Source organism: Prionailurus bengalensis, chromosome E3 (assembly GCF_016509475.1).
Source record: "Prionailurus bengalensis isolate Pbe53 chromosome E3, Fcat_Pben_1.1_paternal_pri, whole genome shotgun sequence".
Classification (NCBI taxonomy): Eukaryota; Metazoa; Chordata; class Mammalia; order Carnivora; family Felidae; genus Prionailurus; species Prionailurus bengalensis.
The window spans coordinates 8,803,312-8,830,537 of NC_057357.1; the positions used below are offsets into that span (position 1 = coordinate 8,803,312).

General features: G+C 49.0%; 1 protein-coding gene across 2 annotated transcripts in view; it reads left to right on the forward strand.

The window, feature by feature from the left end:
* COL26A1 (collagen type XXVI alpha 1 chain) overlaps positions 1-27,226 on the forward strand; it is a 164,298-nt gene that overhangs the window by 54,780 nt on the left and 82,292 nt on the right. Inside the window, exon 3 of one of the 2 annotated variants that reach the window (XM_043559775.1) lies at positions 18,279-18,382. In XM_043559775.1, the coding sequence (XP_043415710.1) occupies positions 18,279-18,382 (104 nt within the window). The remainder of the gene's footprint in view (positions 1-18,278; positions 18,383-27,226) is intronic. The other variant, XM_043559776.1, reaches the window with a different exon arrangement.

The following is a 27,226-nucleotide window of genomic DNA, read 5'->3' on the forward strand; positions in this document are numbered from 1 at the left end:
TGGGGCTATTCGGAATAAAACTGCGTAAACATTCTGGTTCCTTCAGATATTTTTGTGAACACAGGTTTTCATTTCTCTGGGCAAGTGCCCACGAGTGCAATTGTTGGGTCTTTTGGTGGTTGTGTGTTTAGTTTTTCTAAGAACCTGCCAAACCGGTTTCAGAGTGGCTGTGCCATTTTACATTTCCACCAGCGAGGTCTCACTGACCCAGATTCTCTGTTTCCCTGCCGGCAGTTGGTGTTATCACTCTATTCCATTTTAGCCATTCTGTGTAGTCTCTCTTTTTTTTTTTTTTTCAACGTTTTATTTTTTTTTGGGGACAGAGAGAGACAGAGCATGAACGGGCGAGGGGCAGAGAGAGAGGGAGACACAGCATCGGAAACAGGCTCCAGGCTCTGAGCCATCAGCCCAGAGCCCGACGCGGGGCTCGAACTCCCGGACCGCGAGATCGTGACCTGGCTGAAGTCGGACGCTTAACCGACTGCGCCACCCAGGCGCCCCTGTGTAGTCTCTTTCATTGTGGTTTTCTATGAACTCTTTTCCTTGCCTTCGATCTTGGAGATCTTCTCCTATGTTTTCCTCTAAGAGGTTTTCAGTTTTGTGTTTGACATTTAAGTCCACGATCCATTTTGAGTTAATTTTTGCACAAGGGGTGATGTTTAGGGCAAGGCTAATTTTTTTTTTTTTTTTTTTTGTCCGTGGATATCTGATCGCTCCAGTACCATTGCTGAGATGGCCGCCTTCCTTTCTTGGACTGCTTTTGCATGTTTGCTAAAAATCATTTCGGGGGCACCCGGGTGGCTCAGCCGGTTAAGTGTTCGACTCCTGATTTCGGCTCACGTCGTGATCTCACCGTTTATTGAGCTCTGCACTGACAGCATGGAGCCCCCTTGGGACTCTCTGTCTCCCCCTCTCTCTCTGCCCCTCCCCTGCTGGCACTCTGTCTCTCAAAGTAAATAATAAAATAAAATGTAAAAGTATCATTTGGGTATATTTGTGTTGGTCTAAGTTCTCTGTTCTGTTCCGTTGATAATACGCGTCTACGGGTCCGTCTCATTACCTGTTGGTCTTGCTGTTGCTATGTAATGAGTCTTGAAATTGGAGAGGCTGATTTTGTTCCCACTTCCTTCTTCCTCTTCACAATTGGCTTAGCAACCTTAGTTCCTTTGTCTTTTCATATAAATTTTATGATAATCCGGTCTACAGCTACCAAAAATCTTGATGCGATTTTTGCAGGAATTACATGAGACCTTTACATCCACTTGGAGAGAATTATTACCTTACTATGTTCAGTCTTCCAGTCCAGGAATATCGTATGTCTCTCCATTTATTTGGATTTTTTCTTTTTTAACTTATTTCATCTTTCATTGCCTTCTTACAGTTTTTGGCCTACGTGCTCTGTTCTTTCTTTTTAAAAAAAAAATTTTTTTTTGGAGTGATTGTAAGTCATGCCTTTTGGTAGAACTGGTAAACTTGACTTTTCAGTTTCAATATCCTTGTGTTTGTTGCCAGTATATATCAATGCAATAGATTTTTGTGTGTGTTTATTTTTATTTTTTAAAATTTTTTTTTCAACGTTTATTTATTTTTGGGACAGAGAGAGACAGAGCATGAACGGGGGAGGGGCAGAGAGAGAGGAAGACACAGAATCGGAAACAGGCTCCAGGCTCTGAGCCATGAGCCCAGAGCCCGACGCGGGGCTCGAACTCACGGACCACGAGATCGTGACCTGGCTGAAGTCGGACGCTTAACCGACTGCGCCACCCAGGCGCCCCTTTGTGTGTGTTTATATTGTATCCTCTGACCCTGTTCAGTTCGTATGTTAGCTTTGGGCATTTTTCTGTAGATTCCGTGACACTTTTTTTCTTCAGACAATCATGTCATCTGTAAGTAGCGACTGCCTTGTTTCCTCATTTCAGATCTGTGTGTCTGTCATTTTCTCTCTTTGCCTTTTCTCTGGCCAGAACTGCCGGCACTCACTGGGTAAGAGTGGAGAGAGCAGAGAGAATGCTTTGTTCCCAGCCACGGGGGGAAAGCCTTTGACCAGTAAGTATAATGTTAACTGCAAGGATTTCGTGGATGTTCTCTATCAAGCTGAGGAAATTCCCTGTATTACCATTTTTTTTCTGAGGGTTTTCATCCTGGGCACTGATTTTTGTCAATATATTTTTTTGCACTGATTGACATGATTACGTGATTTTTTTTTAAATTAATTTTTAGGGGCGCCTGGGTGGTGCAGTCGGTTAAGCGTCCGACTTCAGCCAGGTCACGATCTCGCGGTCCGGGAGTTCGAGCCCCGCGTCAGGCTCTGGGCTGATGGCTCAGAGCCTGGAGCCTGTTTCCGATTCTGTGTCTCCCTCTCTCTCTGCCCCTCCCCCGTTCATGCTCTGTCTCTCTCTGTCCCAAAAATAAATAAACGTTGAAAAAAAAATAAAATAAAATTAATTTGTATTTATTTTTGGCAGAGAGGGAGAGCGTGCATGAGCTGGGGAGGGGCAGAGAGAGAGGGAGACAGAGGACCTGAAGCAGGCTCTGTACTGAGAGCAGAGAGCCCAACATGGGGCTTGAACTCATGAACTGTGAGATCATGACCTGAGCCGAAGTCGGATGCTTTAACAGACCAAGCCACCCAGGCGCCCCTATGTGATTTTTAATATGGTGATTACGTTGACTCATTTTGGGATATTAAACCTACATGGCATCCTTGGAATAAACCCCACTTGGCCATGGTGTATAATTTTAAAAAATATATAGCTGAATTCTACTTGCTAATATTTTGTTTGAGGGTGTTTATGTCTGTATCCATGATGGATATTGGTCTGTGGTTTTCTTGTTTTCTACTGTCTTTGTCTGACTTCGGTATCAACGTCTCATAAAATGAGTTAGGATGTGCTCCTTCCTCTTGCATTTTCTGGAAGAGGATGTGTAGAATTGGTATTAATTCTTAAACATTTGGTAAAATTCTCTGATGAAAACATCTGGGTCTGGTGATTTCTTTTGAAGGAGTTTTTAAGCTACAAATGCAATTTCCTTAATAGTTATGGCGCTGTTTAAATGACCTATTTCATCTTGAATCGGGGTAATTTGCGTTTTTCAATGGGGTAATTTGCGTTTTTCAATGGCTTGGTCCGTTTCCTCTAAACTGTTAACATTTACATGTGTAGTGATATTACCTGTTTCATTCGTGAGATTGATAATTTGTGTCTTCTCTTGTTTTTCCTTTGTCAGTCTTGCTAGAGTTTGGCCATCTCATCGGTCTTTCCGGAGAACCAGCTTTGGGTCTCACTGATTTTTCTCTGTTGTTTTTCTGTTTTCAATTCCATTGCTTTCTGCTCTTATCTCTACGACGTCCTTTTTTCTGCTTGCTTTGAATGATTTTTCTCAACTTTCTGGAGGTTCCTGAGATGGACTGGTTTAGGTTTGGAGAAGATCGCTGGCTGTCGTGGGGAGAATGGGCACAGGCAACTGCTAGGTGATGGGGGCTCACGCTAGGACAATAGCTGGGGAAGTGGAGAGAAGTGGCTGGATTCAGGAGGTGTCTTGAAGCAGAGATAACAAGAATCTGATCACGGAAGGGCAGGGAGCAATCGGGAACAACCCTAAATGTTTGGTGTGAGCGGCTGGCTGGCTGTGCATGCCATTCATTAAGCTGAGGACACTCAGGGGTGTCAGCCCTAAGAGGTGGAAGCCGGCAGCTCTGTTTTGGCCAACTGAAGCTTGAGATGCCCATGGGGCATCCATGGAGGGCGGAGGGCAAGTAAGAGGTTGAGTGAAAAGCCCAGGGCACCAGGAAGATTCTGGGATTCGGGCCATAGTGCATTTCATGGATTCTAAGACGCCATTGGTAGGAAGAACTGTGTTATCTTACCATCCCTGAGACTTAAACCCATTAAATGATAGCACACCATCAACTGTATCCGCCATGTTGAACTGTAACAATGCGTGCATGTTGGAACCTAGGAGATGTGGCGTGATTGAGGATCGAGAGCATGTAGACCGTGTTTGAAGCTGCAGGATTGGAGGTGGACTTGGGGATGACCAGATGGAGAACGGGTGCTGCTTCCCGAACATTCCGGGCACCCCAACCTCAGAGGCAAGGCTAAGGAAGACGGGCTGGCTAACGAGGTGAGAGGGAGCAGCCAGGGCAGAGGGAGGATCAGAGAAACCAGGTGCCCCAGGAGGTGAGTTTCAGGAGGGAGGAGAAGAGGGGGAGAGCCCAAGTCTCCCAAATGCTCTGGGAAACCTGTTAGGATGAGGCCTGAGAACACATTAGAATTGGCAATGTGGGGTGGCTGGGACCCCGGCAAGTGCAGTTTTGAGGACTGGTGGGGGACGGAGGCCATGATGGCTCCGGCAGAGGAGCAAAATGAAAGGCGAGAAGTTTCAAGAAGTTCTTGCCGGAAGGGAGCATAGATGGGGCTGGGAAGCTGGGGGCAGCACGGGATCAAGGGAGGGATTTTGCTTGTTTCTTTTGTTTTTCTTTCTTTCTTTTTTTTTTTTTTAAGTTTATTTATTTATTTTGAAAGAGAGAGCAGGGGAGGGGCAGAGAGATAGGGGCATAAGAGAGAATCCCAAGCAGGTTCCATGCTATCAGCGTGGAGCCTGACGTGGGGCTTGAACTTACGGACTGTGAGATCATGACCTGAGCCTAAATTGAGTCGGAGGCCTAACCAACTGAGCCACCCAGGCACTCTGTTTCCTTCTAAGATGGGAGGTACAGGAGCATAGTTGTAAACTGTGAGCTGCCAGGAACGGTCCCACAGAGAGGGAAGAGTGGCCGCACAGGAGGGCAGAGGGCCGCCGAGAAGCCCAGAGCCAGCGAGCCTGCAGCAGGAGGGGAAGGGGGGCCTTGTCAGAGCGGCACAGCAGGAGAGGCCGTCACCCCTGTGGGTTCACCCATGTGACGCTGAGATGGTCTGAACTGGGGGCAACTCTACTAACTTACGAGGGCCTCGGCGACAGGCCCATGATGTTCCGCCCCGGTATCCCCAGGGCTCACCGCGAGGTCCTGCACACTGAGACGCTCCGCAGTGTCCATTAAAGGAACGCATCCACCTTCTTGTTGGAGGAAAACAAAATTTAATACAGCTGTGTCCCGTGGGGATTTTCCCATTCTGTGACTTTTCGTACGTTGGATCTCTGTGGCGTGTGTGTGTGTGTGTGTGCACGTGCACGTGCGTGATGGAGGTACCTGTCTGTAATGTTCACAGACAAACACGAGGCCCAGAGGACCATGCCAGGCGCCCAGTGAGTCGGCAGCTGGTGTGCAGAGAGCGCCAGGGGGATTCCTCTGCCAGGCCGCCAGGCCTGGTCTCACTTGGAGGAACCCCCTGCTTCAGGGTTCTAAGATCTTGTGTTTCATCGTTCAGTTGTTTGTGTGGAACTGATGGAGAACCTGAGAGCAGGCACTAGGGTGCAAAAAACCATGGCCCCTCTCTCACAGAAGTTGCGTGTGTGTATGTCGGGGGAGCACCCCTCGATGAGGGACCATCAAAGACTCACAGCAGTGGTGTCCCTGATATGAGACCTGGTCCTGGGGTTTCCCTGGGGGAATGACATCGGAGCAGAGATCTCGGGGATGGGGGGATTTCACTAGGGACTCGTGCGGGGGAGGGGAGAGGGGGGAGGAAATAACCTGGGGGGGGGGGTGCGCCTTCTCTAGCTAGCTCCACAGCGAGGGGTTGAGTGCCGAGACTTCCCTGTGAGAGGAAGGCAGAGGGGACAAGCCAGGCCTCTCCTCTGTGCCTCAGCTTCTTTTCCTGGGAAATGAGGATATAACCCCTGTCTTGCTTTGGGGTGGAAACCAGACCCCTGGCTGTGAGCCCCTGGGGCAGCTGCTGGAGGGGGCGGGTCAGGCCCGGGGGGGGGGGGGGGGGGGTGGGGGGTGGGGGGGGGTGGGGGGGGGTCTGCCGGACAGATTTGGAACACCTAGCCCCAGGGACTCCAGGTAGGGGGCTGGGGGTTCAGTTTTCCGTGGCCTGGTTTCTCCCTGGCCCCTCGGAGCTCTTTGATGGCCTTAGAGCCAACCTTTTCCAGATGTGCTGAGCGGAGGGGTTTGCCGGAACTCTCCAGGGCTTCATCGGCCTCCTTCGTTCCCCTCCACCAGACAGACAGCCCCCTGCCAGCCGGCCTCCCCCCTCTGGCTGGGTTGCCTGCTGCCTGCTAGGCCTTGTGAAGTCCCGGACTTAGTACTCTCTTAAAACACGGCCTTTCTTCCCCGCCTCTCCTCCTCAGCCAGCCTGTGTGGATGGAGAAGCTCGGGGAGGCCGACCCCCGCAGCGTGGGGCTCGTCTGGGCTGCGTCCCTCTCCCCCGCCATGACTCCCCAGGGGACCGTGGGCCTGGGCTGTCGTGGAAGGGGAGGCCTGGGCGGAAGACACTGCCCGCTGGGCCCGCTGTCCCTTGCGTCTGGCACTTAAGAATGACTAGCTTGGATGTGGAGGAGGCCAGAGGCTGGAAACCCCCTCCTCCCGCCTCGGAACTGCGGTGGGACAGCCCCTTCCCTCCCACTGGCCCCGCTGCTATTAATCAAGAGATTAATAATCTCCTGCCTCCCTTTCTGAAACCCCCACTCCCATTTCCTGTTGAGTCTCCAGCCTGTCTCGGTACCTCCCAGTCTGGTCCTCCCCGTGGTGGTCCCTGGTAAGGAAGTGGGGCCAGGAGCCTGCAGCCAAAGTGCCCAGTTGGAGGGGGGGCAGCGGCGCCCCCACGTGAGGTCTCGGGGCTGGCGATGCCCAGATGATAGCCCTGTGCTGGCACACACTGAGGGACCTCCTGATGCTTTGGGGACCCCACCCACCTTTGGAGGCCAAAGAGCCATGGCCTCCACTTACACACCTCCAGTGACGGGCACCTCACCCCTCCTGGGATCCTTTTCTTCAAATGCCCTTTCACATGACCTTGTGCACCCAGGGCCACCTTTGGGGAAACACGGGATACATCTGCCCCCTTTGCGGAGGGTAGTCATTGAGGAGCTCGTGACTTCAGCCCTCTGTACTTGCTGAGAGGCTCTTGAGGGACCCTTCTCCATCTGCTCACAGTGGGGGCAGCTTCCTGCCTGGCTGCCCACATAAGAACATGCGGCCACAGGTGGGGTGTCTCTAGGCAGATCTGACCACCACACTCCTCGGTGCCACGGTCCCTGGGTGGCCTCCCCATAGCTGGGAGGGGTGGTCTCCTAGCTGGTGCACAAGGCTGTCTGTTGAGGGCGAGGTAAACCATATCAAGTCTTCTGATTATTTTTTAATCTATAAAATAAGAGTGAAATTCAGCTCTACTGATTTTTAATATATGCCAAGACAGCATGTAATACACATGTACAGACATGTATGAATTAACATGGATGGATATATTAAATTTTTTTTTAATGTTTATTTTTGAGAGAGGGAGAGAGAGAGAGAGAGTGAGCAGGGGAGGGACAGAGAGAGAGAGAGAGACAGACAGAGAGACTCAAGCAGGCTCCAGGCTCTGAGCTGTCAGCACAGGGCCCGATGCGGGGCTCGAACCCACAAACTGTGAGATCATGACCTGAGCCGAAGTCGGACACTTAACCGACCGAGTTGCCTGGGTGCCCCAGTTAATATGTGTATATGGCGGGCTTGAGCATATTTTGCTGGTCAGCAGATGCTCTGGAAGGCCTAGCCAACATCAGCCACTGCGGTCTCCACGCGCCCAGGCCAGACTCCTTGCCGGCTTTGGGGGCTTTCACAGCCGCCCTGCCTGCTCCCCAAATGCACCAGATCTCATCCCAAACCACCTCCTGTCTCTCCTGGTGCTGGCTGCCTCCTCGCCTTCTCAGCTCAGCGGAACTTCCTCAAGCGTTCTACAATGTAGGGAGACTTTTCGGGCCCCTCCCGGTGGAAGTGGCCCTGCCCTGCCCGCCCCATCCCTGCCGGCCGTCAGTTTCCAGCGATGCCCCCCACCCGACACCCTGAGCAGCTCTGCGGAGCTGTGGTGTCGTGGCTGGCATTGCAGTTGCCATCTGGTACGCCGTCCATTGTTTCTTTCATTCTACCCATTTTTATTGAGCGCACAGGACGTGCCCTACCCTGAGCTAGGCCTGGGGCACAGCCAGCGGCTTTAGTAGAGGGGACAGGCATCAGATGAATGCACGGGTGGTGGTAAGTGTTTGGAAGACAAGTCAGAGTTCTATGACAGTATAAACCGAGGGGACCCAGCCTGCGGTGGGGTGGTTGTGACTGAGAGCAGGCTGGTCAAGGAGGCCCTCCCAGAGGAGGCGGCACGTTTTCCCAGCCTGGGGGGCCGTGCCGGACTTCGTGGGTGTCTCGGGCAGAGGGAACAGTAGGTGACAAGCTCTGACACGGCGAGGAGCTCTGGGGGTTCATCAGCTCAAAGGCCGATGCTGCTGGGGGTCCCCAGAGGGGTCAGAGATCGGTGAGCGGGGAGGCAGCCAAGGTGGATAGCGGCCAGATCTGGGAAGTCCACGTGGTCATCCGAAGGATTTGGGTTGTGTCCTAAGATTAAAGAGAAGCCGGGCAGGTTTATGGAGGAAGTTTGTGCTTTGAAAACTGGAGCTTGTGCGGAGGCTGGAGGAGGGGGGGTGGGTGTGGGAGCTGGGCTCCCATTAGGGGTCATGGCCGCCCGCTGGGAGGGTGGTGATGGAGGCTGGACTGGGGTGGGTGGGGGGCAAGCGGTGGGCAGGTAGGACCTACCTGGTGGAGGTTGAGCTCTCAGGGCTCTGTCATGGGAGGAGCACAGAGGGGGAGAGTCAAAGTCCTCGTGGATATCTGAGTAATGACCCCCAGGGGAGTGTGTATTCTGGAGTTTGCTGGTGAGGGAAGCCCCAGGATCCGCCCATCAGACGGAGCAAATCCGAAGAGGTCAGAAGTCCCTAAATTTGGGTCATCTTGGAAAAAACAACAACCCAGAACTGGTGAGGTGGGAGACACCCCATGGAGACTCTAAATTGCGTTTGGAGAATTTCAAGGTAAGAAGGGACCTTTGAATCTGTGGCATCCCAGCTCAGACTTCACAGAGGGCTCAGAGAGGTGGGGGCTCACTCAAAGCTCCCAGAGGGGCAGAGATGCATTGGAGTGAACTAGAAACAAAGCAGCCAGAAAGCCCCATGTTTATCTTGCCTGACCGCATGTTTGATCCCCTCGGGCCAAGGCGGCTTGGGCTGTCCTTGCGGGGGCCACCCTGTGCACATCTGCAGCGTCTCCCTCCCTGTATCCGGATCTCGGCTAGGCCATCTGACCTCTTGGATGCATTGGGGTGGGAGGTGGGGGGGGCAGCCAATGAAAAGACGGGCCCTGGAGGGTATACAGTCTAGCGTGGGGAGCGGGCTCGTCCACATCCTGATGGCGCAGGCCGACTGGGGGCTCCACACAAGCTCGGGCGGGGACTGTGTCCTCATCCACAAAACGGGACAGTGATACAGGACCAGTGGGTCAAGCATCCGGTGTTCAGCAGATACAACTCCCTTCCATCCCTCTTTCTTTTCTGAGCCAGTTTTGGCACCAGTAAAGTGGGCATGTATGGAGAGCACTTTCTGTGGACCAGTGAGCGACTTCTGCTCCCTCAGCCCGTGCCCATAGCTGTGTGGCCTTGGATGCCTGTTGGCCAGCAGGCTCCAGGAGGACCGTCACGTCACGGGAGCCAGACCCCCAGGCAGTCGGTGGGTCCAAAGTGTTGCCCACTTACTACGTGCCAGGCACAGACAAGGGCCTTGCCCTCCTGGAGCCCGTGGTGTGGCAGAGACACAGGCATCAGTTATGAGTCAGGAATGCAGTTTGTAACCTGGGGGAAATGCTATGAAGGCAGGGCACAGGGACACAGGGCACAGGCGGGAACGCTGATGTGGTCAGAGGCCTCAGGAGGGCTTCCTGGAGGAGAGGGCCTTTGAGATGGGGGTGGAGGGGACTGGGCCTTAACTAGGTAACACAGAGAGAAAGAGAGAGAGAGAGCACGCACGAGCGAGCATCCCTTAAGTGATTTGGAAGGCCAGTATGGCTGGAAAGCAGGAACGAGGGACTTAAGGGTCAGGGGCCTGGTGGGTGCCAGGCCAGAGCACGCAGGGCTCGTGGACCATGGTGTGGACTTCGTTCTCCCCTCCAGTGGACACCGCAGCACTACAGAGTCAACAGGCTGGAGGGCCATCTCCACCTGGGGGAGAATCGCGCCCCAGAGGCTAATCTGGTTTCTCTTCCTCCCGCATCCATCCGGGAGTCGTTAAAGCCCTGGTGGTGGGGGTCGCTCCCGGGTCCACCTGGCCCCCGCCCAGGACCTCATCCTTGGGTCGTCACATCGCCTCCAAGGAACAGGCCTGCCACCACCACCTGGATGGTGGGGCGAGCCCCGTGCGGGGGTGCAGCCTCTTCTGGGGAGCCCTAGGCTAGCCGGGTTCTCTCCAGGAGCACAGGGGTCCCCGAGTGAGACCGACCTCAAGAGGTTCAGCGAAGTCAGTAAACGCTGGGATTATTGCTGTTTGTCTGATTGTGGGGGCGGCCTGGGGGCTGATCTGATTTGAAAGGGATTGCTCCCTGGGGTGAGGGATGGGAGCGGGGCGGGAGGTGTCTCTGCCCCTTGGGAACAGTCTTCAAACAGCTGCAGAAGGTATAGTTGCCCCCTTACCTCACAGAGGCACTCAACACGGTGTGAGTTTGTGTCTGTGTGTACTTCTGTTGATGGACCGGGTTTTGACAAAGAGCCACTCTGTCTGTTTTAAGGTGTGACAGGTGACGTTCTGATGCACGTGCACATTGTGAAATGATTACCGCAAACTAAAGAGCACATGCACCACGGCCCCCAGGTACCATTTGTGTGTGTGTGGTGAGAACGTTGGGTGTCTACTCTCCTAGCGAACTTCCGCTCTGTGATACGTCATGATTATTTAGCTTATTTCTTTTATTTATTTATTTATTTTTTTAAATTTTTTTTTCAACGTTTATTTGTTTTTGGGACAGAGAGAGACAGAGCATGAACGGGGGAGGGGCAGAGAGAGAGGGAGACACAGAATCGGAAACAGGCTCCAGGCTCCGAGCCATCAGCCCAGAGCCTGACGCGGGGCTCGAACTCACAGACCGCGAGATCGTGACCTGGCTGAAGTCGGACGCTTAACCGACTGCGCCACCCAGGCGCCCCAAGCTTATTTCTTTTTAAGGCTTATTTATTTTTGAGAGAGAGAAGGAGCGCACACAAGGGGCAGAGAGAGTGAGAGAGAGAGAGAACCCCAAGCAGGCTCCGAGCTGTCAGCGCAGAGCCCGATGTGGGGCTCGAACGCACGAACCGTGAGATCACGACCCGAGCCGAAATCAAGAGTCGGGTGCTTAACTGACTGAGCCATCCAGGCGCCCCTATGGTACATTATGACAGTTGTCACATTGTTTATTAGGTTTCTAAGACTTATTTGTCTTATAACCAAAAGTTTGCACCCTTTTATCAATCTCTTCCTCTTTCCCCCACCTCCTAGCCTCTGCTAACCACCATTCTATTCTGTGTTACTATGAATTCCACCCTTTTAAAAAAATTTTTTTAACTTTTATTAAACCATTTTTTGTCATGCTTATTTATTTTTGAGAGACAGTGAGAGGGACAGAGTGTGAGTGGGGGAGGGGCAGAGAGAGACACAGAATCCGAAGCAGGCTCCTGGCTCTGAGCTGTCAGCATAGAGCCTGACCCGGGGCTCCAACCCATGAGCCGTGGGATCGTGCCCTGAGCTGAAGCCCCATGCTTAACAACTGAGCCCCCCAGCCGCCCCTGAATTCCACTCTTTCGATGACGTTGTTCCGTATACGAGATCATTCATTTTTGTCTTTCTGTGTCTGGCTTTTTTCACTTAGCACAATGTCCTCCAGGCTCATCCAGGTTGTCACATACGGCATTTCCTCCTTTTTTGTGGCTGAATAATATTCTATCGTGTGTGTGTGTGTGTGTGTGTGTGTGTGTCTAATTTCTTTATCCATTCATCTGTTGATGGACACTCCAGTTGTTTCTACGTCTTGGTTATTGTGAATAATGCTGCAGTGGACAATGGGGATGCAGATACCTCTTTGAGATACTGATCCGATTTCCTTTGGATAAATACCCAGAAGGGGGATTGCTGGGTCACATGATAATTCTATTTTTAATAATCTGAGGGACCTCCAAATGCTTTTCCACAGTGGCTGCACCAATTTACATTCCCACCGACAGTGCACGAGAGGTCCCTCTTCCCCACATCCTTATCAACACTTAGTATCTTGTCTTTTTCTTTTTCGTTTTTTTTAGGAGAGAGAAAGAGGGAGAGAGCGAGAGGGGGAGAGGGACAGAGGGAGAGATAGAGAATCTTTTTTTTAAAGTTTATTTATTTTGAGAGAGGGAGAGAGCAAGAGAGCATGCAAGTTGGGACATTTATTTAATAGACAGTCCTTGAGTTTGGGAAGTCCAAGATCAAGGTTATGGAGCAGAGAAGATCAGCATTGGACTGGTAGGCTGAGTAAAGAAAATCTGCCCTCCCCCATGGGGGTGAGCGTCATCCAATCCATTGAAGGCCTGGACAGAACACAAAGACAGAGGAAGGGCCCATTTACTCTCTTCTGGAGACATCCATCCACTCGCACCCTTGGACATCAGCACTCCTGGTCCTTGGGTCTCGGGACTCGAACTAGGACTTACACCCTCGGCCCCCTGGGCCTCCCTGGGAGCCACGCCACGGGCTTTGCTGGGCCTCCAGCTTGCAGATGGCAGATTATGGGACCGCTCAGCCTCCATCGTTGCGTGAGCCAACTCCTATAAATAAATCTCTTTCTGTATGTCTCCATGTAGGCCAGTGGTTCAGCTGCTCTGGAGAGCCTAATACAGCTACTGTTTTCAATTATACTAATGGTCGTGAAGCTATTCCTGGGTATCAGTTGCCCCTCCCGTCTATGAAGCCCTCCCAAATACAGCCTCATCTGCTTCATCTTCTATAGTCACATCAATAAGTAACTGATAGGGGCGCCTGGGTAGCTCAGTCGGTTGGGCGTCCGACTTCAGATCAGGTCGTGATCTCATGGTTGGTGAGTTCGAGCCCCGCGTCGGGCTCTGGGCTGACAGCTCAGAGCCTGGAGCCTGCTTCGGATTCTGCGTCTCCCTCTCTCTCTGCCCCTTCCTCCCCCGCCCCCCTCAAAAATAGATAAACAACAACAAAAAAATAAAATAAAATAAATAACTGATAAGAGGAAATGCAAATCAAAGCCACAATGAGATTATCACCTCACACCTGTTAAGATGGCTACTATCAGTAAGACAAAAGATATAGGGGGGCACCTGGGTGACTCAGTCGGTTAAGCGTCTGACTCTTGATTCCGCTCAGGTCGTGATCCCAGGGTCATGGGATCGAGCTCCGCGTTGGGCTCCACACGGGGCATGGAGTCTGCTTAAGATTCTCTCTCTCCTTCTGCCCCTCTCCCCTGCTTGCTCTCTCTCTCTCTCTCTCTTCAATAAATAAATAAATAGTATTAAGCTAAACACTAGATTTATGTATTTTACTGCATGTAAATTGTACTTTAATAAAAACATTCCATTCCAATGCGAGGCATGAACTCCCTGCTTCGCTTCAAAGCACTTAGCGCTGCCCGTGCTTATACGTTATATAATGTATAACGTCATCGCGTGTGTGCTGATGTGGCAGAGAGGACCCGTGCTTGCATTCCCATCGTCTGGCACATGGCAGGCTCTTGGCATGTACCTGCTGAGTTCACGGGTGAGTGTCGGGTTCAAACCAGTCTCTGTGCAAGTTGCCGTGGGGGGGCTCAGGTGGGAGCCTGTGGACGCTGGCCAGGAGTGGGGGTGCTTCACAGAGGAGGGCAGGACATTTGAGTCATACCCTGAAGGCTCTTGGGAATTTATCTCAGGCAGAGTAAAGGAGGAAGGGCAGGTAGACAGAGGGGCCTGCATGTGCAAAGGCCCAGAGGCAGGAAGAGTGGGTTGTGCAGCGGTGGTAGGAGCCCTGGCTGATGGTGGCAGGCAGGAGGAAGGGAGCATAGAAGGTAGGAGCGTCTTCTTTACTGACCTAAAGAGCTTAGTCTGTGGGAGCCATGGGAGGTTTTGAGAGAGGGCAGTCACGAAATTGGATCTGCGTTTTAGAAAGATCACTGGGTTTGCAGAGTGGACCTCAGTGGAAGGGCTGGGGGGTGCTAGCCCAGCCTGTGCCCAGGCTGCGAACACTGCCTGCTGCCTAGGGCGGTCAGGTGAGACCTGAGGGCTGGTGAAGCAGCGCCACCTACTGGTGCTCCTGGACTTCACAGGCCGTCTGGTTCCTTCTGGTCCCGGAGTGGGACAGGCCAGCCCATGGTCCACAGAACGGAGGGCAGAAAGACACCCTCTCTGGAGCGTGAGCGTTCCCTCTAGTTCAGAGCCCGAGATCAAGATCTTGTGCAGGGAGGAAAAATGTTCCCTCGAACGAACACAAATTGTAGTTTCTGCCACCTTGTAGCAGCGTGACCTTGAGAAAGTTACTTAACTTCTCTGTGCCTCAGTTTCCTCATCTGTAAATTAGGATTAGTAACAGTATCCACCCGTTGAGATTGTTATGAGCTGGCGAACGTAAAACACTGGGAACAGTGACTGGAGCGTGGCGAACACTCAAAGCTCTTACAAGATTTATTCTTGTGTTATCATCGTGGTCGTTCGAGGCGTGGACTGAGGGATGCTTGGTGCATTTGGATGGCTCACAGGCTGGAGGGTGGAATGATATTCCATTGTGTGTGTGCACACCACAGGGCAAGGGCCAGCACTCGTGGCTAAGCAGGCCGACCCCCTGACCGCAGTGGGGACGGCCGAAGGGCGTGGGCCAGGAGGAACGAGGTCAGATCTGCATTTTGCAAAGCCAGCATCTGTGTACCCCTCCTGCTCTGGGCACCTTGCATACGCACCCTCCCAGAAAGCCTCACGCCCCTCATCCTGGTCTCCATGGAGTCCTCATGAGCAACGTGGGCAACTCCATATCAAGAGTTGAGGCAGAGCCCGAAGCCCGGGTCTTGTGTCCCCGCCGCCCAGGGCTCCAACTACCCCATGGCGCCGAGGTTATAGGAGGCACCCCGTTCGTGGCATCCGCTGCGCTTGGCTGGATGCGAGCAGCAAGTAACTCGACCCTTTTCCTGCCTTGCACGTCTGCCCCGGGGAGTGCGGGGGTGGGGGGGTGGGTTCCATAGCTTTGCTGGTCCCCCTCAGCAGGAGCACCAGTCTCGTTCCAGGAATTGATTTAAAAACTGTCATCTTTTATCTAAATTAAAGCTTCCTCCCTCTCCTGGCTGGGCCTCGCTTCAAGCTGGGAGATCTGCAGCAGGAAGGCGGTGTGAGTGTTGAGCGTGTGAAAGCATGGGAGCGCACGTGCATGTGAGCATGTGTGAGTGTGAAAACACGTGAGAGGGTGTGTGCACGTAAGTGTGTGTGTTTATTACAACCTACAGAACCTACAGACCCCCTGCCCCCCCCACCACCCCCACCGCCCTGTGGCAGTGTTTCCGGGAGGCAGTTGTGAGTCCAAAGGTCTGGGTCTGCTGTCCTGGTCCCAGCATGCAGACTCCTGGCCCCTCATTCGAAGTTTCCTGCCCCTGGCTGCACACAGCCTCACTGCCCCCCCTTCCACCTCCAGGGGGGAAGCTGGTTTGCCAGAACGTTCATGAAACACGAGCGAGAAGAATTTTTTTTTTTTTTAAGAGAAATTAGTGTAACAGGGTTGTTCAGATTTAGTGCAGGATTTCTGAAATTTGAGACGCGACTCGTGTGTTTTCCTGTCAACAGGGCATCTCGAAACGTCACGCCTGCTGCTACCAATTAATTCATAATTTTCCCACTCACCGATTAAGTTGCTTGGTGTCAGCAGATCCGGATTTTGTGAACTCACGAAGCTCTGTTTTCAAGAGGAAGTTGTGCGAATGAGATCGAGCAGCAAAGTTATAATGATGCATGGAAATCGAATAGTAAAGCCAAATTTATCCCCTTGTGAGATTGGGTCCTATGTTGTGTGTGTGTCTGTGTGTGTGGTAACATTATGTTAGTTTCGGACGTATAGTGTTTGACTTGATATTTGAATATGTTGCCAAATGATCACCACGATAATTCTAGCTAACATCTGTCACCACACACAGTTACAAAAATTATTTTTCTAGTCCTTTTTTTTTAAGTTTGTTCATTCGTTTTGAGAGAGAGAGAGTGGACACACCGGAGAGAGGCAGGGCAGGGCGGAGAGCGAGAAGGAGAGAATATCCCAAGCGGGCTCCACACCGTCAGTGCGGAGCCCAACGTGGGGCTCGATGCCACAAACTGTGAGATGGTGACCTGAGCTGAAATCAAGAGTCAGATGCTTAACTGACCGAACCACCCACGTGCCCCTCCACCCCAAGATGGATGGGAACTTGAAGATCTACTCTCTTAGCGACTTTCCCATATTCTACTCAGTGTTATTAACTGTAGTCACCCTGCTGTACATTACATCCCAAGACTTGTTAATTTTATGACTGGAAGTTTCTACCTTTTGACCCCCTCCATCCATTTCGCTCCCCCCTCCTCTGCCCCAACTCGGGCAATCGTGTCTGTACTCTGTACGTATGACCCTGTTTTTTTCATTTTCTTATATTCCACCTATAAGTGAAATCATACAGTATTTGTCTTTCTCTGATGTATTTCACTTAGCATAACGCCCGCAAGGTTCATCCCTGTTGCCGCAAATGGCAAGATTTCCTTCCTTTTTATGGCTGATATTTCATTTGTACATATACGCACCACATTTTATTAGCTGCTCCTCTATCGATGGACGCTTAGGCTGTTGCCCTGTGTTGGCTGTTGTACCTCATGCTGCAGTGGACATGTGGCGCAGGTAGCGTCTCGAATTCATTTTTTTGTTTTCCTTGGACTAAATCCCCAGAAGTGGAATTGCTGGATCACATGGGAGTTGTATTTTTAATTTTTAGGGGAGCTGTCAGCTGCCACACCAATTTCCACGGTGGCTGCACCAATTTACATCCCCACATGAGGGGATGCGTGAGGGCTCCCCCTTCTCCATATCCTCGCCAACACTTGTTGTTTCTTGTCTTTTTTTTTTTATTATTATTATTTAAGTTTATTTATTTATTTTGAGAGGGAGAGAGGGAGACGGCGTGAGCAGGGGAGCGGCAGAGAGAGGGAGAGAGAAAGAATCCCAAGCAGGCTTTGCGCTGTCCGCGCAGAGCCTGACGCGGGGCTCGAGCCCACAAACCGTGAGATCATGACCTGAGCCGAAACCAAGAGTCGGCCGCCTAAGCGACTGAGCCACCCAGGCGCCCGTTTCTTGTCTTTTTGAAGACAGCCATTCTCACCTCTGCGCGCGCTCGAGGTGATAGCTCGTTGTGGTCTGGTGGTCTCTTTTATGTCTCAGAGTTTTGCAAAATAGTATCAAGCTTACTTGCAAGAAAAAGTTCACGACTGCAGGAGTGTGAAATTTTACTGTGGGACCCACCGCACTTTGTGGGAGTTTTCTAGGGCTGCGAGGGTCCCACCATCGGGATTGCGAGTTTTCGTTGACGTGTCTCTATCATCCGCTAGGCTGTGATTTTCTCGAGGATGGGACTCAGTTTTATCAGTCGGTGACCGCAGGATTCCGTGTAGTTGGTGCTCATATGTATTCATACGTATTCATTGGATGAATCAACCGAAGAAATGACTGGGAAAGAGTGTTGGAATTCAGTAACTTCGGGGTGGTTAGAAGTCATGCACGTTCTGATATTTTTCTTTCCCTTATTCGTGATCTTGGTCCGTGTCTTAGCTCGGGCCGCCGCAGCAAAATATCACGGGCTGGGTGGTTTCAACAACAGAAATGTGTTTTCTCAGATGGCCACCGTCTCGCTGTGTCCTCACACGGCCTTTCCTGAGTGTGTGCGTGAGCACAGAGATCTCTCTCTCTGTGTCTTCCTCTTCTCATAAGGCCACCAGTTCTAAGGAATTAGGGCCCCATCCTAACGACCTCATTTAACTAATTACCTCCTAAAGACCTTATATGCAAATACAGTCATGTGGCAGGGTGGGCGGGGCTTCAACATATGAGTTGTGGGAACGCAGCTCAGTCCATGGCTGACATTTTCCCACCCTAGGTGGCCACGCTTGGAGACCTGCAGGAAGGCAGAGCTGGGGAGGGACTTTATAACGCACCCAGCACAGAGAGGGGTGGTCACTTACCCGGGGCCACACAGCCAGTGGGCACAGAGCTGGGATGATGGACTCCACTACCCAGGTGGCTCCCAGAGCCCTGGGGCTGGGGCTGGGGCTGGGGGGCGGGGGTGGACGGGCGCTCACACTCTCCTGATGCTGCCCTTGTGTTAGTTACAGGACTCTGATCAGACCCACATACAAAGTGTCCTACCGCACGGTGACGGTGCTGGAGTGGAGATGCTGTCCTGGCTTCACCGGGAGCAACTGTGATGAGGGTGAGTCTGCCAGGGTGTGTGTGTGTGTGTGTGTTTGGGGGGGGGAGTCCAGGCCAAACGGCTGGGGGCGGGGCACTGGGTGCAGGGGGACCGGGCACTGGCTGGAGTTCTGCCGGTGGGCACGAGGCGGGGTCCCTGTGTGCCCCGGTCGGGTGCAGGATGGAGGCGAATTATGAGCCCTATAGCCTGGGGGAGGGGGTTCGATTTGCCGCCTCTTTCTTCTGCTCTGGTGGATGGGGGGCGGGCAGGGCCGGCCACCGGGTCTCTGAGCAGGCGCAGCTGAGAGTTCACCAGCCTTGGAGCCGCGTCTGTTGTAGAATGAGGCAAACTGAGCTGGTGGCCGGTGAACTGATTGTCCTGCCCTTCTGTCCCCGCCCCCGAGGGAGGGTGGGAGGAGAGGGCCCGAGCTGGGGCCTTCCTTCCGAGCCCCTGGACCGGGTCCCAGCCTGCCTCTGCAACCCGAGGGGGCCAGACGGCAGCACTCAGGTGGGTCAGGGAGGGATGAGAGCAAATCCCCACCGCGCTCATGGCCAAGGAAGGTGGGTTCTGCCCAAGCAACAGGTTTGCAGCCCACCTTGTTCCCGTGCTAGCTGGTCGGTCTGGAGGCTCAGGGGCCAGTTTTGCATTTGGGAACGGTGGCTTTCTACGACGTTGACTTTCTGATGAAATTATTTTCTGTCATTTTTTTTTTTATCATCCAGCTTACTGATTTTTTGTTTTACATATATGCTTTTATAAGTTAGGTGATAATGAAGTTACGATCAGTTATAATATGTTAGGAACATGCTCTCACTGTAAACTGCCTAAAATTCTTTGGGTTGTAAATAATAACGTAACAGAAGTAGCAGGAGTAATAATGATGACGATGCTTCAGGGGGCCCGTGGCCCAAAGCGGAGCTGCGGGAGGGGGCCGGGAGGCAAAAAGGGTCCAGTGGTACCGCCCTTCCTGACTTACAAGGCACCTGATCCTGGGAGGGGAGCTGGCCCACACTTGGGGGTGGGGCATAGAGCTGCGGTGGGTCTTTCCTTGGAGAGGAGCAGGAGGGGGCCGAGGGGTGGGGGGAGGCCAGGCTCCCCGAGGTGAAATTGGGGGTGGCTGGACCGCACATACTTGATGTGAAAGACCACGGTTCATATCAGGTGCCTGGTTGAGTCGGAGGCCCTCAGAGCCAGGATCTGGATTTACTTCTCCTGTCAATGCCACGGCCATGGGGAGAGACACCTGGTCCCTCCCACTGAACAGAGCAGTCATGCTGTCTGGATTCTGCAAGGAGCTGGGCAGGCAGAGGTTTTGAGGGACGTGATTGATTTACCCTGAAGTAACTAACTGAGTTTTCAGTGACCAATAAAACAAACAACGTTGGACTCATACAGAGAAGGGCCCCTCTCTCTGCTCATCTTTAGAGGCCTCTGCTCAGCATTGGGAATGCTTCGGGCTCTTCTCTAAACTCCCAGAGCCCCCGATGCTCCCTGGCCCCCATCGTTGCCTTAGCTGACTGTAACCGTGTGTTTTCATGTCTGCCTCCCCCAACTGCCTCTCGCCACCTTGCAGACTGTGTGTTTCTTCTAAGGGTAACTGAGCCCGAATAGGGCTCCTTCCTCCCTCTCCTGGAAACCACCGCACTGCCTAAGCATGCACGTTTTTCATCTCTTTTTGTGTTCTCCTTATTAAAGGGATGAACTAGTAAACGAAGCGTAAGCCTCAGAATGTCTGAGTTCGCAATCTCACGCAGATAGAACACGAGCATGTGTGTGACAGAACTCATTAAGGTAACCAGCAGAACAGCAAAAGGGATTCAAAAGGGGATTCGAGAAAGTGATATAGGTGCGACGGGGGAGGGGGTCCAGACCACCCTTAGGTCTGATAATCCACTGGGAGAACTCACAGAGCCGAAGAGCTCTTGCCTTCACAGCTTGTGGTTTATTACAGCGAAAGGCATAGATTCAGATCCTCAAACGGAGGACACCCATGGGACAGGGACCAGGAGGGGTCACACCCAGAGCTGCCGGGTGAGGTGCAGACAGCCGTTAAGTTCTCCCAGCACATGTAAAACAAGTTGACCAAAGTGTGGAGACCAGACGCTGGGAGAGACCTAACCCCGTATTTGCCCTATAGGAGCAATGGTTCAACATTTGCTAATTCAGAACCATGGTGACTTTAGAGAACACAGCTAAGGAGAATTAGACATGTCTAAGTGTCTGTAACTATAATAGGTATATATCTAGAAATGTTTTTTTCCTTATTACAAAAGCAAGCGCACGTTCGGTGTAGACAAGATAAAAATACCCAGAATCACGCCTCTCAAGGTAACCTTGAACCTCACTTTGGTGAAAAGCCTTCAGACCTTTTTTCCTGTGCTTTCATGTCAGTTGGACGCTTTCGATGACTTTCTTTTTCACATAAGTTACCATGAATGTTTATCCGTGTCGATAGATAGCTTTCTGCAGCAGTATTATTAGTGGCTGTAAAATTTGGGTATATACTTTATTAACTGAACCCCTACTACAAGATATTGAAGTTGCTCCCAAGTTTTAAATTATTGCTAACATTACTGTAAACATCTTTTTTTTTTCTGAGATAAAATTTACATACTCTGGAAAGCACCACTCTTTTTTTTTTTAATTTTATTTTTATTTATTTTGAGTGAGAAAGAGCGAGAATGAGCATGAGCGGGTGGGGGACAGAGAGAGGGAGAGAGAATCCCAAGCAGGCTCCACGCTGTCAGTGCAGAGCCCGACGTGGGCCTCGATCTCACAAACCGTGAGATCATGACCTGAGCCAAAGTTGGATTCGTAACCAACTGAGCCACCCAGGCGCCCCTGAAATGCACCACTCTTTAAGTGTATGCTTTGATGAGTTTGATACATGCACACATTTCCATCACCTCCTGGAAAGTTCCCACCCCTTAGCAGCCACTGTGCTGATTTCTGTCACCATAGATCAGTTATTCAAGTACGTATTCTTGAACTTCATATACATGGAAGCATATAATATATTCTCTTGTGTGTGGTTTCTTTCAATTATTATAATGTTTTTTGAGATTTATTCATATTGTGATATGTGTATCAGTTAATTCATTTTTATTGCTGGGTATTATCCTACTGTATAAATAACCACAATTTTATTTATGTATTGTCCTGTGGATAGATCTTTGGGTTGTTTCTAGTTTTTGGCTTTAAGAATAACACTTCTGTGAACATTCTTGTAATATCTTTCTGTGGATATATGTCTTTATTTCCCTTGGGTAAATCCCTGCAAGTGGAATTGCAAAGTGATGTTGTACATTTAGCTTTATAGGAAAGAGCCGAACTGTTTCCCACCAGTTCCGGTTGCTCCACATTGTTGCCAACTTTTGGTGCTGTCAGCCTTTTTAATTTTAGCCATTCTAATGCGTCTGAAATGGTCTCTTGTTGTGATTGTAGTTTGCACTTCTCTGTTGACTAAGGATGTTGAGCATCTTTTTGTATGTCTATCTGACATACTTACCAGCCATTCTTATAGTTTCTTCTGTGAACTGTCTGTTCAGGACTTTTGCTCATTTTTAATTAGGTTGTTTAACTTCCTAAGAAATAGCCAAATGGTTTTCCAAAGAGGTTTTAATATTTTACAGTCCCATAAGCAAAGCGTGGTCCAGTTGCTCCACATTCTTGCCAATATTTGATGTGTTAGTCTTTTTTGATTGTAGCTGTTGTAGTGGGAATGAAATGGAACATAGTTGTAATTTCTTCTTTTTAAAGACTGCTTTGACCACTCTAGTTCCTTTGCATCTCCATAAAAACTTCACACAACTTACCAATATCTACAAAAAAAAAAGTGTTTGTTGTGATGGGGAGTAGGATTGTGATGAATTTATAGACCAGTTTGGGGAGAAGGGGTACCTTAATAATGAGTCTCCTCATTCATGAACATGGTATAGCTTTTCATTTATTTAGGTCTTTAATTTTCAGCTTGTAGAGTAGAGGTATTGCTTGTTGCTTATTAAGTTTATCTCTAAGTATTTTGTATTTTTTGTGCTTTTTAAAAAAAAATGGGATTGCTTTAGGGGCAGCTGAGTGGCTCACTTGGTGTAATGTCCAACTCTTTTTGGCTCAGGTCATGCATTGGGCTCCACACTGAGCATGGGGCCTGCTTAAGATTCTCTCTCTTTTTCCTGTGCCCCTCTGCCTTGCTCACACTGTCTTTCTTCTAAAGAAAAATGGGATTGCTGTTTAAATTTTCATTTTGTAATTGTTTTCCTGCTAATATATAGAAATATATTTGATTTTTAATATTGACTTGGTATCTAAAAACCAGGCTAAATTCATTTATTAGTTCTATAGCTTATTTATGGATTTCTTTGGGTTTTCTGTGTAATCTATTATGTCCTTTGTGGATAAAGATATGTTTGCTTCTTCCTTTCAAATATTAATGCATTTTGTTTTATTTTTCTTGCTTTATTGGACTGGCTAGAACTTCTGGTAAGATGTTAAACAGAAGTGGTGAGAACAGATATAGTTGCCTTGTTTCTGATCACGGTGGGGTAAGTTCTCCATTTCAGTATGAAGTATGCTGTCCACAGTAGATTTTTTCATATATGCCGTGTACCAGATGAGAATAGTCACTTTTAGTCTTACTTTGTTGAGACTGTTCATCAGGAAGAGGTGCTGAATCTTGTCAAATGCTTTTTCTTCATCTACACTGGGGTGATCATTTTTTAAATTCCTTTATTTTGTTAATGTGGCAAATTACATTGACTTGGAATACTAAATCAACCCTTTGTTCTTGGGAATAATGTTATTATTACTGGGATCAACCATATTTGGATGCACTATTCATTTTTATATTCCTGTATTTGATATTTCTCTGTAATTTTCTTTCCTTATAATGTCTGTCAGTGTTTTGGTTATGAGGATTATGCTGTTCTCGCAAAAAGAATTGGGACATTTCCCCTCCTCCTGTATTTTCTAAAAGCATTTTCTTGTGAAGCTGATACTACTTTTTCCTTAAAAGGTGAATAGAATTCAACATTTACATTACATGTGGACCTGTATGTTTCTTTGTAGGGAAGGTTTTGATAACACATTTGTTTTCTTTAATAGACATAGAGCTATCCAGGTGTTCTGTTTGTTTTTTTTTAATGTTTATTTATTTAGGGGAGAGGGGGGATGGAGGAGCAGAGAGAGAGGGAGACACAGAATCTGAAGCAGGCTCCAGGCTCTGAGCTGTCAGCACAGAGCCCGACGCGGGACTCGAACTCACGAACCGTGAGATCGTGACGTGAGCTGAAGTCAGACGCTTAACCGACTGAGCCCCCCCAGATGCCCATAACAGGTTATCTTTTTAACAGGTGAAGGGAGGAAAAAAATCTTCTGTTTATCCTAAGTTATCATTTCTAGTGATCTTTGTTTCTCCTAGAGCTCTGAGGTTCCATCTAGTATCCCTTTTCCTCAGCCCCAGGAAGTTCTTTCAGTATTTCTTGTATTGCAGGTCTGCTTGTCGTGAATTCTCTCTACTTAAATATATTTTTTCGATACCTATTTTGCCTTAATTTATTTTTAATAATCAGTGACTTAATTGACTGGCAAAATACACATAACATAAAATTTACCATTTTAGCCATTTTAAAGAATATAATTAATTCAGTGATTTTATGTATGTTCACAGGGTTTTACAACCATCACCACTATCTAGTTCCGGAACTTTTTTATCCCTCCAAAGGGAAACCCTATACCTCTTAAGCAGTCATTCGTCATTCCCCTCTTCCTTTAGCCCTTGGCAACCGCAAATCTGCCTTCTGTCTCTATTGATTTCCCTGTTCTGGATATTTCATATAAATAGAATCATGCAATATGTGGCCTTTTGAGTCTGACTTCTTTTACTTAGCATAATGCTTTGAAGCTTCATCCAAATTGTGGGCTATATCCAAATAATGAATAATATTCCATTATATGGATAGACCACATTTTGTTTATTCATTCGTCAGTTGACGGACATTTGGGCTGTTTCCACCTTTTGGCTGTTGTGAATAAGGCTGCTGTGAACATTCATGTACAAGTTCTGTTTGAACACCTGTTTTCGATTCTTTTTGATATATATTAGGATTGGTATTTCTGAGTCATATGGTAATTCTGTGTTAAACTTGCTAGGAGTGGCAAAACTTTTTTCATAGTGGCTATCCCATTTTATGTTCCCATTCCGTTGTACAAGGGTTACAATTTCTTCACGTCATCTCCAATCCTTCAGTGGTTGAATAATATTTTCATTGAGTTCATAATTCTGGGTCGATGATTTTTTTCTTTCAGTGCTTTAAACAGACTGGTTATTCCATTGTCGTTTGGCATCCATTGTTTCTGGTGAGACATCTGTTGTATTCATTTTGTTGTTTCTTTTCTGGAATGTGTCTTTTTCCCCCCTCTGGTTGTTTGTAAGATTTTTCTTTATCCTTGTCTTTTAGCAGTCTGACTATGATGTTATCAGGTAAGATTTTCTTAATTCTGTTTGGGCTTCTTTGAGCATCTTGGATCCATAAGCCAATGAGTTGTGTGTGTGTGTGTGTGTGTGTGTGTGTGTGTGTTGTTTTAACCAAATCAGGAAAATTTTGTTCATTATTTTTTGAAGTATTTTTTCCCCCATTTTCTCTTCTCCTCTGGGGATTTCTCAGATGTTAGATTTCTTGATATTGTCACTGAGACTTTGTTTTTTCCCTCTTCTTCAGTCTAGATAATTTCTTTTTTCTTTTTCTTATTTTATTTATTTATTTATTTATTTATTTGAGAGAAAGAGAGAACACGTACAAACATTGGAGGCATAGAGGGAGAGGGAGAGGGAGAGAGAGAATCCTAAGAGAATCTTAATCCAGTGCAGGGTTCAGTTCCACAAATGTGAGATCATGACCTGAGCCAAAATCAAGTGTTGGATGCTCAACAGACTGAGCCACCCAGACACCCCCAGTCTAGATAGTTTCTACTGATCTGTTCTCATGTTCATCGACTCTTCTGATGTCCGCAATCTTCTGTTCAGTCCATTTCAGACACTGTCTTTTTCAGTTCTAGAATGTCCATTTCTGTGTCTGTGTGGTTTATAGTCCCCTGATAAGATTTCTCCATCTATTCACTTATTATGATCATAATTTATTTTATAAAATAGAATTTCTATATAATAACTACTTTTGAAGTCATTTGTCTTCTATTTCCAAATCTGGGTCATTTTAGGATTTGTTTATATTGACCCTTTCCCTTGGACTTGGGTCACAACTGCCCCTGTCATTCTTTCCGTGTTAATAACTTTTGCTTATATATTGGACAGTTGGAATGATATGTGGTAGTGATTCCAGTTTCCTTGAAGAATGTTGATTTTTGTTCTAGCAAGCAGTGACATTACTTTAAATTTGTGAGGCCTCGGTTTTTACACTTCATTGGGTGGGTATGTAAATCCCTTAGACCTGGAATATAGTTTTTACTCCTCAGGTTTGGCCTTTCTGTGGTTTCAAAGGCAAGCCCTAGGTGGAGATACTCGAGCTCCAAATGCGGAGAGACACAAGCGCTAAATCATCGCCCTTCTCTTGGGCAGAGGCTGATATCTCTGCTCAGCTTTTGTAACCTTCCCACTGTTGCTTTCTGCTCAGCTCCTTGGAATCTCCCCTACACACACATGCACAATTCAGGGGTCAGCCAAGGACTTCAGGGGAGTTCGTACACAGAGTTTGGGGCTCTCTGCTCTATTAGCTTGTTTCTTATTAGATTTCTTCCTTCACTTTCCACGTCCTCTGGCAGCCTTAAGCCTAAACAACTGCAGGTTTTGACTTAGGTTCCGGCCGCCCTACACCGCCTGAACTGAATCTTTCCCTCGGGGGGAAAAGCCATGTAACGTAGCAAGTTCTGTTTTCTTTTTTGCAACGGTTGACTTCCTTCAGTTTCTGCTGGACTTTTGTTGCTCTCTAGGGTTTTCAAATAATTGTTTAAAAAATTATCTAGACTTTATGATCTTTTTTTAAATGTTCATTTATTTTTGAGAGAGACAGAGCGTGAGCAGAGGAGGGGCAGAGAGAGAGAGAGGGAGACACAGGATCTGAAGCAGGCTCCAGGCTCTGAGCCATTAGCACAGAGCCCGACTCAGGTCTCGAACCCACGGACCGTGAAATCATGACCTGAGCCGAGTCAGACGCTCAACCGACTGAGCCCCCCAGGCACCCCGAGACCCTGTAATCTTTACCTATAGTTAGTCTGATACAAGCTCCTCCACCAGAAACAGAACAGACACTTTGTGACCATCTTTGCAGTTAAATCTGCGTCAACACCTTTAATAATTTCTTTAGGATCAATCCCTGTGCAGAACTGTTGGGTATACATGAGGGGCATAGGTCAAGGCTTTGAATCATACTGCCAAATTAGCCCCTGGAAAGGTTGCTGATTACACTGTTGCGGACAGACTTGAGAGATTCTGGGTGTGGGGGCAGAAAGTATTTTCACCATCTGTGTCTCCTTGTGGTGGCCAGCATAGTGCCTGCCCTTTAGTTGGGATTCTGGCAGGGCTGTTGACTGATTCTGCACCTGGACATGATCTGGGACATGATCAAAGGAGTCAGCATTAAGCACGGGATACAGTACCATTACTTTACCCCCAGATTTAATTTAAAAAGTAGTTCCTTAACCTACATTCCGCCAGGAGATATCCCTCCACTTAGCTCAATTGGCTGGAAGCAGAGGTGACTTCATCACCTTTGTCAACATCATATCATCACATCATTATTTCTCACCTTTGAAATGGTACTTCACGGTTTTTGTTTTTAATGTTTATTTATTGTTGAGACAGAGAGAGACAAAGCACGAGCAGGGGAGGTTCAGAGAGGGAGGGAGACACAGAAT